At 30.3% G+C, this 16,239-nt stretch overlaps 1 protein-coding gene across 3 annotated transcripts; it reads left to right on the forward strand.

Annotated features, from left to right (window-relative positions):
- The first annotated feature begins 2,544 nt into the window (after positions 1-2,544).
- Positions 2,545-12,920, forward strand: LOC114399487 (sister chromatid cohesion 1 protein 2-like). Of its 3 annotated transcripts, none has more exons than XM_028361683.1 (14): positions 2,545-2,634; positions 2,746-2,885; positions 4,665-4,917; positions 5,009-5,052; positions 5,138-5,184; positions 9,369-9,427; positions 9,552-9,778; positions 9,902-10,013; positions 10,439-10,596; positions 10,675-10,988; positions 11,207-11,243; positions 11,332-11,356; positions 11,490-11,619; positions 12,545-12,920. In XM_028361683.1, the coding sequence occupies exons 2-14, from the start codon at positions 2,771-2,773 to the stop codon at positions 12,659-12,661; spliced, it is 1,638 nt and encodes a 545-aa protein (XP_028217484.1). In that variant the 5' UTR covers positions 2,545-2,634; positions 2,746-2,770; the 3' UTR covers positions 12,662-12,920. The 3 variants fall into 3 exon arrangements, 2 of the variants coding, with proteins under 2 accessions (XP_028217484.1, XP_028217485.1); XM_028361684.1 differs by having other exon boundaries at positions 11,335-11,356; XR_003663745.1 differs by lacking the exon at positions 11,332-11,356 and having other exon boundaries at positions 12,545-12,681.
- The last annotated feature ends 3,319 nt before the right edge of the window (positions 12,921-16,239 follow it).

The raw sequence follows: 16,239 nt of genomic DNA on the forward strand, positions 1-16,239 counted from the left end.
TATTTCATATTTTATAACATATATGGTGGACTCTTTTTTATTATTAGTTGAAATTTATTGAGAATGACAAAAGATCATCATATTTAAAGATTCTCTCTCCTCATTTTATAATTTTTAATAAATTTTAATCAATTAAAGAGAGTTTATTTAAAATAGTATGTTAGAAAGTGTGTGCGCTCCTCTTTTAACATTTAATATTGTGCATTAAAAAACATTTAATATTTCTTTTATTTTTGAAAGAAAAAAGATATTTAGTATGAAAATGTTTGATTGGAATCAAATGTGTAAGTATGTGATTGGAAACAAATTTTTTACCTCACCCTCCCTTTGATTGGTTATGTAGTCTTAGTTTTACATATATCTATTTTATTACTTTTTGTGCTTTCCTTTCATATTAAGGCTATGTTTGATAAAATATTTTAGTTAGTTTCTAACTTTTATTATTAATCGAAAAACTTGTTTGATTGTTCAATAAACAAACTTTTTTTAGTAGTATCTAACTTTTAGTTTTTTTTTATATTTTCTTCAATTTTTATTTTTAATATATTGATCTAATTTTCTAGTTATCCTTTATAAATAAATTATGATTTTTTTTTATCATTTTACACTTTTTAGCTATTTCAACAATTAATTTAATAAGCTAGTTTTTTAGCTACCAACTTTCATCTTTCTGTTACCAACTATCTTTTCAATTTCTAGGTATTTTTTTCAGCTAATTTTGTTGAACATAGCATAAATAGAACCTCATTTTAATGTGGTGCATTAAATATTTAATATAAAATAAAAATTAAAGATATTGAAGTTACTATTTAAATATTAAATATAAAAACTATTCCTTGAATTTAATATGAGGTATTCAATATTTAATAAACTATTTCATATTTCATACTCTTTCCGGTCTTGATTACGAATAAAAAAAACATATTTCATATTTATTAAATATATTAGTTTATTTCATTAAATTATGTCATTTTTAATTAATTTTTTCTCTAAATTATCTTTCGTTGAAACTTAATATCAAGTATAAATTTTTTTTATCTATATTAAATGAAGGGTATTTTGAAAGATAGTATTATTAAATAAAGCAAAATTAGTTGCATTTTTTTATATTTAAAATAAAAAATAAGAGACATTTAATATGACACTTGTAAAAAATATTTAATATGATATTTAATAAAATACTTCTTTCATTTCGTTTTATTTGTTTTTAAGATTTATACCTAAAACCAAAAAATGTAATAATTTTTTTGTATTCTAATAAATTAATGACTAGGTTTCTATGTTACCCTTTTCTCATTTTCACTAACCAATAAATGCATATGTGTGAATTAATTAAAGTTTAAGTGAAAAGTAAGGGTATTAATAATAAATGAGTAATTAATGTTATCTTAAAATTTGAAAAAGATAGATAAAAAGAATTTTTTTAAAAAAAAATATGACAATTAAAATGAAATGGAGTTAGTATTTAATATTTTTAACATAATATTTAATGTGGTGAATTAAATATATAATATAAAAAATTAAAATATAAAAATGTATTATTTAAATATTAAACTATTCCTTGAATTTAATATGGGATATTAAATATTTAATATTTTTTTTGTATTTTATAACATTTAAGATGGTGTACTAAATATTTAATATTTTTAACATTCAATGTGGTGCATTGAATATTTATTAAATTTTTTCATATTTCATAACATTTAATATGGTGTATTAAATATTTAATAAAATATTTAATATTTTCAACATTTAATATGGTGTATTTAATATTTTTGAACATTTAATGTGTTGTATTATATATTCAGCAAGAAAGAATATTTTAAAAATATAAATTTTATTTAATATATTTTAAAATAATAGAAAATATTTAATATGGTGTAATAGATATTTCATAACTTATATAATTAAATAGTCGTTAACAAGATTCATAATTTAAAAATGCCTTCATTTTATTTTTTACTCTGAAAATTTTTGTATCTAAAAGTCGCATTTTTTTTCTTTTAAAAGGGTGTAGGTGAATCATTTAAAAGGGATAAAACTTATTTTTACCGTGCATTTTTTCTACTCATAAAACCTGAATAAAATAAACATGCATAAGGAAAGTCAATCTTCTTACCACTTAAATCAACACAAATTAATTATTAATTTATTATTATTATTTTTATAAACGAATATTTAAAAAATCATAATTTAAAAACAAAGAATAAGAATTGAAAAGCATATATATCTTTGAATACAATGAATTTATTTTTTTGGTGGTATATCTTTTCTTTTTGGTAGTCAATCAAGGAAGTTAAAAACTGACATTTCTTTTATTCGTTTTTTACAATGACATTAAATACACCGACTAGTAAATTCATTTAAAACATCAGGAATAGATTCTAATATTTAAAATTAAATCTATTTGTTTTGTTCAAAATTCAATTAATGCACCCTCCAAAAATGGTGATTTATCTGATACTTTCCATTTTAGTACAAAAAAAATTCAAAAAATAACATTTTTTTTCTCATACATATATGCTTCTGTTGTTGTAGTGGGTTGATGTTACTGTTTTTCCGTTTACAATTTTGTTTTTGGTGTGAAGACTGAAGAGCTTACTGGGCACTCTAGTCGACCGTTTCATAAGCAAGGTACATACTCTTCACACCTCTTGCTCTTAGCAGAAACAACAAAACCTTTTAACTCTTCACAAAGTTTATTTTCTTTTCATTCTAACACACTCATACACACACACTTTGCAGTCTTGAGAAAAAAACAAAGAGAAAAATGTCTAAGGCCAATCTCTCTCGGTTGAGAAGTGACCCTGTAAGGATTGCTGCTTTCTGCTTCAAGAACCTGAAGAGAACTGAGGTCCTTGATACTGACATTTCTTCAGCTGTTGGTAAGTCTTCTCTCTCTCTTTTTCCATTCCTTACATGGGATTTGGAAGAAACGGTGGATAAAGTTTTTTTTTTTTGCTTTGAAAAATCCAAAATTTTAGTTGGTTTGTTTCACTCTTAACTGGTGGACTAGAAAGTTCTTGTTTTTCTGCTATTGGTGTGTTTTTTATGCAGAAGAATGGTGATGGGGGGAGAGTGTGTTTATGTTTGTGTTTGTTTGTGTTATTCTGTGTTTGTGAGTGGTTTGGGAAATTGGTCGGAAAAGGGGCAGTTTTGGCTGGGGTTAGTTGCAAAACTGCTGATTTAGCTCTGCTGGCCAGTGAAAATTAGAGGTGGAAGGCATTTTTGTTGATGGGATTATGAAATATTTTATTGGTCCTATGATACCCTTTGGCTTTTGGTTTAACAGAATGGTGTTGACCCTCTTGGCAAGAAAAATATAGCTGTTATGGTAAAATACGATGAAACTTCTATGGCTTGAGTGTTTTTCTATTCTTCTACTTTTTTATATAGATAATTTTAATGATTGTTTGCAATTTACATGTCTATTATATATATGAAGTGATTATCCTAATCCTAAATTCACTTTAAATGTGGAAGTTATTGGAACTAAATTCAGGTTTAAAGAAAACAAATAGTGGTGATTGTGGTCGCGGTCACATCATTAGTTGAAAGCAAAAATGGTTTTGGTGAAAATGAATTTGATTTGTGTTGATAGTGAATGATCATACAGATATATACAAGGAGAAGCTAGCAGTAACCTAGTAGGGTTTCACAAACTAATGGAAAGGCAACTAAAATGATCTACATTACAATCATGCACATGGAAGGATACATGTGCTTGATACTTGTAGGCTTGTAGTGGCTTACATTGACAACAACTTATCAACATGGCTAGTGATTCTATCATGTTATGGTATGTTTTCTATGGGGTTAAAAATGGAGGTGAAAAGTTCCGGAATCAGTTTCCCCTGACCCAACTGACTGAACTGGCCTACATATCTGTGGAATATTCTGGTTGTTACAAGATGGCATGTTATGGTGAATAATATTCCTAGTCTTCCTGGAGTTTATCAAACTCAAACTCATACTCGTATCAAACTCAGTATTAAACAATTTCTTAGGTTGTCAATGTGGTATTGGTGTTAGTATTGGTTTATAAATAGATGGAATAAAAGCAAAATTTGTGGTGATGTAGAGCTTAATAATTGAGAGTCAAAATGAAATCAATTTTTGTACAAAAAAAATTACAGACAATAGTTTTTTGGTAAATATATTTCTGGTTTTGGACAATTTACTACTCAAAGTGTTTATTCATCAAACCCTAATAAATGAGTAGCCAATTATTCCTAAACTGGAAATATTTTACCCCAGAATTTTATTTATTTATTTTTGTAATTTTCTCAATTCTATTCTGTTTTATGGTTTCTGCATTCAGAATAGACTACTAGTGCCCTGTGTTCTTGGAACAACCCATGCAGCAACTGTAATATTTAGCATTTAAAATTTTTCTTCACTGGGTCAAATATGAAAAATGTTAAGCTAATTAATTAGTTTTATTTTCTTTTATCAACTGGTTAATTATATTTAATTATATTCAAGGATGTTAACGGGTAAGAGCACTTTTATATAGATTATGTTTGATGGTGCTTGCCTGCTAGGTCCCGTCAGTTCTAAAAATTATTAAAAATAAGTTCTGTTTATAATCTGCCTTGTGGAATCCAGGTTAATTTTATCCTATTGTTTTGCCATTTTTTTCCTTTCATTTTTGCCTTCTGAAGACAAGATTTTGCAAGAAATGGATGTTGTATCCTATAGAGTGCTTGGCTATCTTCTTGTTGGCATTATAAGAATATTCTCTAAAAAGGTTGAATATGTGCTTGAGGATTGCAATGAGGTTCTCATTAAAATCAATAAATTTGTGGTCAACAAAGAAGGCATTGTCCGTGTGGAAACCTTGCGCATGCCTGTTACTATACCAGACAGATTAGAGTTGGATGTTTTTGAGTTAGATGAACTTGAAAATGTTGACAGGTAAGCTTATATTAGGTTAGAATTTAGAAGTTTTAATGATTATGGAATTTTCTTCTGGTTTTTGACAATTTTACCACTTATCTTCTGTCAGAGGCCACACTGCTCCTCCGGAGGAAATTACGCTTAGAGACAAAGGTACTAGAATTGTTTCACTATTTTACTTTTATAGTAAATGTAATCTTATTCTATTGTTTGAGTAATACACTGTTAAATGAAACAGAAAATGTGTGTAAAACAGAGGGATTTGGGCTGTTTTCTCACGAGAAGGTATGCATTCCATAATAATTTTAAGCCTGACCTGAATAATGTTTCTTCCATTGTATCTATGCTAGTATTTTTTGTTTTTGTTTATGTTCAGCTCTTCACTAATATATGCCAAATCAACTTCTGTCTAATGAATGCTCTTTGTCTTCCCTGTGTATATCTGTCTGTATCAGTCGGATTCAAGAAATAAACATTGAATTCTGAATAAATTGTAGAAATAATCTAGTTTTTAGGGCAGATTTTAGTACGTAAATCAATAGATACAGGGTTTCTTCATAAGAAGGATTTCCCTCCAAAACATCAAAAACAACAATCTGACACCTTAATTACCTTCTGCAATTGTGTCACACAATGCACATATCACTATAACTGACAAACACCATTACATATAACTGCTTAATTCAAAATTAGTATAAAAATAACTTCCTAATACAGAATTATAACTTCATAATTTAGAACTTGGCCTATCAATGCCATTTTGGTACAAAAGCAGCCTTTCCCTTAGGACTGAAATAAATGTTTGAATTTGTTTCTTCTTCATCTTCGTCTCCCAAAATAAGCATTCTTAACTTCCTTTCAGGATACCCATGATGTGGCCCTAATGTTTGGCAACATTTCTAACACACTCTTAACACGGTAAATGCCTAGTGCGGAAGCTTTTGAACAATAAATTTTTGTGAATTACTAGTTGTAGAACTTGCAGCACTGTATTTCTATGTGGTTTCACCCATACAGAAGAAACAAAATGCTGTTCTCGAGCTTGATTAGGACTTATATTCCCTGGGTTATACATAGAAACAGCCAAGATCCCGTGTTCTCATGTGCAACACCGCACCAAGCAGAAAGATGAGGATTTCATTTTTTTTCCCCTAAACCCAATCATAACTAATTTATTCTTGATCCTTTGGTCTAAATGAATAGCAGCAGGGGAACAATTTGTGGATCATGAGTCCTCACTTTTCTTCTAAGTTCTTATCACATCATTGAAATCATTCATAAAAAATCTTAAAGTCAATTCTTCTGGAATCTTGGTTAATTGGACCAATAACATTTTAAATTGCCGAACAAACTCCTCAAAAGATTCTATTTGATGCAAGTCTGGTAATTGTTTATAAGGAATTTTTGTTCCATTGCTAGAAAGCCTCTTCAATATTCCACTTTAAAAACCTCCAATGTTGATAGAGCCTGGGAGCAATTGTTAGCCGGAGGACTAATTGTTGGGTCAGCACAATCAAGGCTGAAGGTTATGGAAAGTTTACTCGAGAAATAGGACACGCGGCAATCAGTAGGCGGAGGAGGCGGTTATGCATTCTGGAGTACTGACTGTAGCAGAGGGAGTGATTAAAAAGGGTATGACTCTGTAGAGAGTGAGAGCAGCAAGATGAGTTGTGAGTGAAATGGTTTGGGGTTTGTGACCTACAGTTCTAGGAGCTGAGAGGTATTGTTCTTGTGATTTCTAACTTATTTTTTCTTCATTTTGGGATTGTGGTCTGTGTGGGTGAATTGCTAGTGTTTGATTGAGTTATTGTAATTGAGGGCTTCATGGCATGTTATCTCCAGTTGTCTTTATCTCAAATATCTAAACCAGTTTACATTAGTCCCTTCTGTACTTGTCAAGGCCATGGACACTTTGAGCTCTGGTTTCAGTCCTGGTCAGCCATCCAATTTATCTTTCTTGCGCATCAAAATTGGTAATTCCACTTTTCACACTGACTTTTTAAACACATTTTAATCCCCATCTTCAAGGCTGGATAATTGAGTGTTGAAATGACCTTGATAATGCGATTGACTAGTTCTAATTGTTAGGAAGACCCACATCGCCTGCCTTAATTCTCGGGGTGCAGCTTATATATCTATTGGACAATTTCACTTGGTGCCAATTGGTTTTAAGCTGAAATCTAACACTAACATGGTTAGAATTTCTTGCATGGTGTTTTCCAACAACTGCCTTTTTTTCTTAGCCAAATCCTTCAACAATGGTAGAATTGTATCCAAACTGTTGGTCTTGTCTCTCATTTTTCCAAATTTTCTTTGGATAGTGTCTCCCATTTTTTTCCATCTTATCCTCATGTGAGAATTGGATCTTTGCATCTCAGCATTTATGTCCTCCACATTCTTCTCCTATTCGTCTACTTGAGTCCCTCCTCTTTGATGGCATCCGACTGGTCGGATAAATTGTTGGACTCAAGAAACAAATGCTTAGTTCTGAATAAATTATAGAAATAATCAATTTTTTTGGCCAGATTTGAGTACAAACATCCATAGTAGTCAATAGCGTGCCATAGCGGGATACTGTAGTGGCCCTGGGCTGATGTGGGGTTCAAATAGTGGAGTGGTTTTCAATAGCGGCCATAACAGCTGCAATAGTGGCTTTTCGCATGCTACAGCGGTGCTACCATGATATAGGCTTCGAAAGCTCATTATTACCCCTGAAACATAACTGCTCAGGTAAAATATTTCACAAAGTTACCTTTGTTTTGACTTTTATTAATTCACACTTTATAAGAGTATTTTTATCCTCTATTTCGTTCTTTCTTCTTCCTTTTGACTTCCAAATTCACATTCTTCTAAATTTTTTTATATCTAATTTGTTATGTTCTTTCTCTATTAATTTCACCATCATCTTTCATCTTTTGACTTCATTACTATATTTTTATTGCTTCTGGATTGATGGTGATTGTGTATTTAAATTGTGACGTATTATATATCATGAGTTTCTTTAATTTTGGGTTTTGTGTTTTGTTTATTTAGTATTTATATGTGTAGTATAAATTATTTAGTTTGTATTATTATATTTAAAATAAAATTTAATATTTCTTTATGAATATCCCTCTATAGCATTTTCATAGTTAGCCACTGTGTGCTGCTGTCCAAGACTGATAACTATTCTAACATCAACAAACACGGGGTTTCCTCCTAACAAAGAGCTTTCAACTTAAAAATTTCAAAATGATGATCTAACTCCTTAATTGTCTTATTCTAGTGTATCACAGCCTATATATATCTCTATAACTATCATGTCATAGCATATAACTGCGGGGTCGAAAATTAATATAAAATTAGCTGCCTAATAACATAATACAAAACTCTAACTAATTTAAAACTTGATCTATTAGTATCTTTCATTGATTGCCACTCGCATGCTGGTTAATAAGTACTTTCGTTTATGGAGTTCCTCTGTAGAGATTTTAGTTGATTGTGTGTAGTGCAAGCAATGCATAACGTACATACCAGATACTATTTTGCTTGGGCTCCACCTGAAAGCTTAAACTTTCAGGTGAATTAGTTCTTTACATTCATATGTGACAGTTATCTCGGTTTTTCGTTATATTCAATGTCTTTCTATTTTTGTTTTTCATTTTCATCTTTCTTGTTATAGATTTTCTCCTGATAATATCAAAGTGGAAATCAAGGCAGATAAGATTTAATGATATCTTTTTGAAACATCTAGAGTAAAAAATGGGGCATAGATTGTACCAAATATACTTGAGCTTATCTTTACCAACAAAGTTAATTGATGGAATGTGACGGTAACTATTAAATTTGTACAATAACTGTAGACTATATATTGTCATATATGTTTGGAATAATATGCAGGAATAGGGGTGGCAAAGTGGGTTGATCTGCCAAAATATTTTTTGTATTGAGGGAAATTATTAATAAATTATAGTATATTATACTATATATAAGGAATAATTCTTATATATCTATAATGTTTATAAATATAATTAATTAAAAATGTAATGTAAGTTAAATTAATAATTGAAAATTGCAATAGCATTCTTATTGAAATTATTTAACTGATATCTTACATTTTTGATTAAGTATGCTTATCAACAATTTAGTTATTCAAGAATTGCTAAATACTTTGGACGTGCCTTAAATATTGGTGGGTTCAGCAAGTCAACCCGCCTCGATTTTCCGGGTTGGCATGTTGGTGGGTTGAATCACCCAATCTATTCTGCCAGTTTTGGCAGGTTAACCTGTCAAGTTCAACCTTGATGATTGATCGGGTGACTTAGTTAAATTGAATTTTGTCTTAATTGGTAGCCTGTTATAAGCTTATTGATCGATGACATTTTCATATTCTAGATAGTTCCAAATTTACTTAAAATAGAAAGAGCAAATCCTTGTGCTATTTTCTTGATTCTGAACATCCTAAATATCTTGGTATTTTTACTTTGCAGTTTGAGGAGTTTGATGTTGCTGAAAATACCAGCTCTTTTGATCAAGATATAGTGGGAAAGTATGCCATCAAAATTTTGAAAGTTTTATTTTCATTATTCCATCATAGCATGCTGCTGATTATCATTTGGAGTTATTGTATACCTTCTTCATTGATCTTATTTAATTGTGTAATATACTTGCAGTGCTTTTCTATCTAAACTGTTGAATATGATGGACATCGAAGTTTCTCCACAAAATAGTCCAACTGATTTACTCCTGGAAAGCTGGGATAAATTTCAAAGCAGCATATCTGCCTTTCAAGAAAAGGTTCCGATTGAAGATGAAAGGCTTAGTGTTATTCCACCAAAGTCAAAAAATCTTGATGCAACTCCTCAGTCTAAGTTTCAAGGCGTTGGAAGACCAAAACAAGGTTCATAAAACCATTATTCTGCAGAAGCCTTGAAATGCAACTGCTGAATATTTTCATTCTTTGTTTTTGGCATGTAGATCTTATCCTACATTTTTTTTCTTCTTAAAAATCTATTTTTGGCAGATTCTGCTACACCAGAGTCAATGCATGTTTCTACACCAGCTGTGAGGGAACAGCCTCCCTTTTCAAGGAAAAGAAGAGTTGGCCTTGATAGAATGATTGTCCTGTCTAACAAGTATGTGATAATAATTATAGGAAATATTCTTACAAGCCCTTCTTTTTAATCGTTCTTTCTTGCTATCTATTCAAATGTCTGAAGTTCTTCTGTCACGCCATGATATGATATACAAATCTTTGATGCTTATTTACCTTGTTTTCTTGAGCACAAGACTGGTGGTAAAAGATTGTGCCATGTATCAAGAATTTGAAGCTATTATCTGACTGATAAACTGTAATTCCCTCCAAATTTTTCGTATCATATCTCCATTCACATTGTAATTAATAAATGTGCCGTAAGTATATAAAGTTATATTTTACATGTGATCTAGTAAATGAAATAACAGCTGTTCCACTCATGATAGAATATTAGTTCAGTTCTTATTTGGACATGCAAGTCTTGATATTGCCCTCAACAGAGTGTTACATTTTGAACCATTTCAGGGCAGTTATAAAGAACATAAAGAGTGCAAAAGACTTAGTACGTTTCCCTTTCCCAAGAGAATCCCGCCGTACTTTACTTAATGCACACTGTGTGCAGAGACAGAGAGAATCTCCAATTTCCAGTCTTCCTAATAGATTCTACGAGCCTTTGCTTCCTTGTAAGTTTGATTTTACCACTTTTCTTTTTCTTTTTGTTTATAAACTCTTTTATCTTTACTAACTTTGTTTTTCTCCAGGTTCTTCCTCTGAGCTTCAACTCCTATTCTCTAAAAAGAAAATGAAATTACCTAATTCCCTTAAGATTGTGGAAACTCCAGGGAATTTAGATGTGCCAGAATCTCCAATTGCTGGCACTCCACTAAGCCCTTCTCAATCCTCAGATTCCCTTGAAATTGAGGAAACTCGAAGGGTGTTAGATGTACCTGAGTCTCAGGCTTCTGGCTTTCCAAAGCATAAAGCAACTGATTCACAGACTCCTCCTTTGAGTCAACATGAAAACATAGAGATAGAATCTCTAGAAACGAATGAAGTGCCTAATTTGATGGATGAGGTAAAGAATAACTAAATGATGAAAATACTTTTTGATATTCTAACAGTCACACTGTGATTAGTTTGCAATACATTCATAATTGTCTCCACTCAACTCTCATAAAGAAAAACCATATTGTTGTTTAATCTAGGAACTTTGAATTAGTATGAAACTTTAGATTGCAAGATAGAGAAAACTAATCCTAGTACTTACCCTTTGTTTCATTATGTTTGTCTCAGGAAACAAATTCACGTGGAACAAATGAATCAGAATTATGTAAGAACTCTTGCAAATTGTCATTTAAGTTTTATTAAATTCTATGTTTTGCTTAATAGTGCATGATTTCTTTATTTTTTCTTTATAGTAGCTGGGTGGTCTGGTCGAACCAGGTAAGATGGTCTTCTTTATAATAGTGAATGATTTCTTTATTTTTTCTTTACAGTAGTTGGCTTTTGGTATGTCGATAATTCAATTTATTGTTTACAAGATTGGCTTATGATGGTCTTCTTTGATGATGTACAGGGAAGTTGCAAGTTGTTTGCATCAGAGTTTTCTACATGCAAGAAAACAAAGAGAGGACACCGTAAACTTTTCACAAGTTTTTGGAGGCCGAGCACGGAAAGAATCTGCACTGCTGTTTTATGAAGTACTGGTATGTTCAATTTGTGTTTTTTAAGATTCTATTCATGCTTATTAAAAGTTTGGTGATTATTTTTCTTATGGCAAACTTCTATCTTAATTTTTGTTTTCTTGTCTTTACTACTCTTTTTCTGTAGATGACATACTTCTGTTTAAGGATGAAAATTTGTTCTTAATAATTGTCAGCTCTACTTTTACCCGAGTGATGCTAATTGATAACAGGAAAAAGTGGAATTGTAGTTGTCCGGTTAGCTGGTCAAAGAATAGTGATGTACTTCTATGACTTTTTTTGAGGGTGATGCCCTTTCATTTAATGGATCAACTTTGTTGTCTGATTGGAATATAAGTATATAAATCTACAATTCAAGGCAATGGGGAACTTATGTCAGTCCTTTTGCTCTTTATTAGCAACCATATTTTGTAGCAACAAAACAAGTTGATCCTTTCAATAATTTACTTTATAGTTATTTAATTTAATCATTTTCCCCCCACATGAAACAAACTGGTTGAATGTGTGGTGGCTATGTGCTTGTGTGGTGCTATAAGGATATTGTCATTGCTTTGTAACCACCTTGGTGAATGACGATGCTTTAACATTCATAAAGGAAAAACTTTTGGTAGAACTACCAGTCCATTCTTAGTTTAAAGTAGGACTGCAACAACTTATTTAGAGTAAATTACACTTACATCTCTTGAGGACTCGTCAAATTCGCTATAATACTCCCCTTTTTACTTCTACACTAAAACACTCTTGTTTGAAATATATTACACCCTATACATACAGACACACCATGTTATCCATGACATGGACCACTTAATGAACCAATTTTTGAGAATGTTATTTCTGGAGTTGCTTTCTTATGGAATAGAAAATCAACTCATTACCTGACAAGAGGAGGGAAGATTTTAACCTTGTATTCTGGCTACTGGTTTTTCAGGTTTTGAAAACTACAGGCTATGTAGATGTGGAGCAAAACAAAGCTTATGGTGATATTGCAATATCTAGACTCCCTAAATTAGATCAAACTTTTTTATTTGATGGTCTATTAGAATGACATAGGTAGATATGAAAGGCAATGTATATAGAAATAGCAAATTGGTAGGATTCTGCTAGATTTTACTAGCAGTAGTTTTTTTCTTTGTAGTATTATTTAATTTAATTGTACAGCATTACTTGTCATTTTATTTTAGCAATACTTTGCCAAATTTGTGGATTTGTACCACAAGTTACTCTGTACAGTGATGGCAAAGCTAGAAACTTTAATATACAAATTTAGAAATGGTTTTAATGCCAAGAGAATTGCCTTGTCTAAACTTGTTTCCTTAGTCTTTTGTGTGTGCGGAACACGTGCTCCAATTTACGTTCTATTCGTACGTTTTTTATATTTTCTTTGGTGTGTGTTGTTTCTTGGAGTAGAGAAAAAAGGAGAACATTTTCGCAATCAAGTATACACAAATTCATGCTTAAGCAACCAACAAGAAGGTCCGTCAATTGGTAGATAATTGAGTGTTTTAAGCATATTGTCAAGTTTCAATTTCTTGATTGACGATGGTCTAATTTGACTGAAAAATAATAAAAGTAAAAAAAGTGAGTGTAATTACTGTTAATTTAAAATAGGTAAAATCTGCTAACTAGGTTAATCACTGTAAATATTTTATCCACGCAAATTATTTGGAACTATCTTACATATAAGAATTAAAACCACAAGGTGCTCGGCGGAGGGATTAATTTAATAAATTGAAGTTTGGTCAGTGTGAATCCCTGCCAACTGAGAGCGATGTTAGAAAAAAAAAATTGATAGGGGGATAGATACAGTTGAGATCATATGTCTGCTGTCATTATATTAGAGCCTTGTTGATCATATTTGGGTTTTATTTTTTGAAAAATAATCATTTATGTTTCATAAAAAAAATATTTCATAAGACATTATGATTTATGATACAATTTTAATAGAGATAGGTTATGTAAAATTAATTAAACCTTTTCAGTAAAATAAAAATAGGTTATGTAAAATTAGCAAGTTTTTAATACCGGGTATCTATAAATTTAAATAAAATTTACAAATTAAAATAAATTAAAGCGAGTGACTAATTGCTATTTATTTGTGTACAGTGACAACATGATTATAACTTAGCTGAAACGCAGTAAAAAAAAAAAAACTTAGGTAAATAATTGATATTTATGTGAATCCAAAAAATTGATATTTATTTACAATGCATACTATTCAAACTCCCTATTATAGGAATCCTAGTCGGTGAATGATTAATATATTACTATTGTTAATATTTCATTTTATTAAATAGAAATAAATTAATGAGATATGTCTTCAAAATTGAAAGAAAATTATGAAAATAAACTATTCAAATCAAAACACATTATTTTTGTTTTTATCATAGTTCAAAATTCAAAAATTTAAATTAAGATTATAATAATAGAATTTAGTTTATATAAAGAAAAGACATTTTTAATACAGTGAATTAAGATTTAAAATACAAATCAAATTATAAGTACGATAAAATTAAGAAATAAATGTAAAATATAAATGAAAAATAAAATAAAATGTTCAATAGAAAAAGAGTTTAATTGCTATATATTTTCAGTGTAAAGTATTTTACGTTGGCAACTAATCACAATTTATAGAATATGTGACTTTGAAAGGTAATTAAGATAAGACTAAGTTTTTAAACATGTGTATCTTATAATTAGTTGTCAGTATAAAAAAATCTTTACATTATAAAAGATCTTTACACTACCCGTGCATACAAATTCAATCCATATAAAAGATACATAATTTTTTTAAGCTAAAAATTTCTCGTAAAGATAGTTTTGCTTGGTTTTGCTTGGAAATAGAAAGCTAACTTATAATTTATTTTTATCTACATCTATGACTATGTTCACAAGTCATTTTAGCCCGAGCTTCTAACTTTTGTAATAGCTGAAAAATTTATTTGACTATTCGAGTGCAATTCATAACTTTTAAACTTCGTTTTTGAAGCTCTCATGATAAAAAAAGTGAGTTGTGAATTTCTCTTGAGATCAAGAAGACACTCATTTACTCTAGCAAAAGTTCTTGCATGTAATTGATTAGGTTGTGTCTCTCCTTGACTCAATTTTTCGTGTGTTTTACATGTTGTTAGTATATGCGAATTTCTGAAGGCATGTTAGAATAAGTTTTTCTAATTTGGACTAAGGGTAGGTTTCTCTTAGGCTCTTATTCACAAAGCACCCTAGGGTTAGGTACCTTAGTCTCTTTTTATGGGGTAGGAGCTGAGATGAGATTGATTGGGATTGCTTGTAAGAATTTTATATGCATAATGAAAATCTAATTCAGTTTGGATTAGATAACTTGATTAGCTTCTTTAGAGATAGAGAGTAAACTAGTATAAAAATTGGTGTACACCTTCTCTTGATCTGATCTCATCTTTCTTTCTCATCCTAGTCTTGATCAATTTACTGAAGATTAAAGCAAATATCTTTTTTGAGAAAGAACTTTAACAAAGGTTTTTGTGTTAAGGATGATTGATTAAATATTGGTTTATCAAAAGTTTGTGATACGATCCTCAGAAAAGAAGTTTGTTTTTTAACTCTGGTTTTTAAGTTTGATTTGATTTTGAAACCAATCCCCCCTCACTTCTTGGTTTGTGAGCTCCATCATCTTTTTTAGAAATAACATTTTTGTAAAATGCTACCTTTTAACTTTTTATATTTCTTTCCCTCATATACTTAATGTATTTATCAAAAAAATTTATTAGCTTTTCTTTAAAATTAAATCATGATTTTATTGTTTTTCTGTCATTTTACACTTTTCAACTAATTCAACATCTAGTTTTATCAAACACTTATAATTTAATAAGCTAACTTTTCTATTTTAGCTAGCTTTTAAGTTTTGCTAAACATAACCATATAAATTAGAATACACATATTCTTGAATAGTAAGGTTTTTTTATCTCCACATTCTTTCAAATAAACATTATTGTTCTAGTAGTCACAATGTTCCACATCTCTTAGGAGTTGATGCCAATGGTCATTTATAAACACTTTTTTCTCTCAACCCACCAAGACGTCTTTTACTTAGGATAAAATTATGATGGTCCATTGAGCACTTAAGTTGAAAATACCTTGGATATGATGAACCTGACACTGCCAGTAGACTTAAGGCGTATGGGAATTATGGTAAAGCCTTTGCGTCTGGACTATCGATGACTAATTATGCTAAAGGGTAGAAGAAGAAGAAAGACAGAGGTTTCAAGAAGAGCAATGTTGATCCTAAGGACATCTACAATTACTACAAAAAATTGGGTCATTGGAAGTGAGACTGTCCAAAGAAAGTAAAGAAAGATTATGTTGTCACTCTTGTTTAGAATGACTCCTTATCAGTGGTGAACAACTACAACAACATTTTGAAAAGACATTGGTTTGTGACATATGAGAAGAAGTTTAGTGGTAACATCCTTATGGGTAACAATGTTCCTTGCAAGTTTGTAGGTATAGGTTCTATACAAATCAGAATGCATGATGGTGTTGTTAGAACCTTGACTAAAGTTCGTCACATTCCAGAGCTTAAGAAAAATCTTGTATTTGTGGGTGCCATGGATTTGAAATCTTTTTCTTATTGGGTTGAAGGTGGAGTTA

The sequence above is a fragment of the Glycine soja genome, chromosome 19 (genome assembly GCF_004193775.1).
Source record: "Glycine soja cultivar W05 chromosome 19, ASM419377v2, whole genome shotgun sequence".
In the NCBI taxonomy this organism is placed as follows: domain Eukaryota; kingdom Viridiplantae; phylum Streptophyta; class Magnoliopsida; order Fabales; family Fabaceae; genus Glycine; species Glycine soja.

Bases quoted from the DNA above. Each gene is read 5' to 3' on its own strand.
- LOC114399487 (XM_028361683.1), top strand. From the start codon at position 2,771: ATGTCTAAGGCCAATCTCTCTCGGTTGAGAAGTGACCCTGTAAGGATT. The intron at 9,428-9,551 runs GTATGCCATCAA...ATATACTTGCAG, and splicing joins GATCAAGATATAGTGGGAAA to TGCTTTTCTATCTAAACTGT. The intron at 10,597-10,674 runs GTAAGTTTGATT...GTTTTTCTCCAG, and splicing joins CTACGAGCCTTTGCTTCCTT to GTTCTTCCTCTGAGCTTCAA.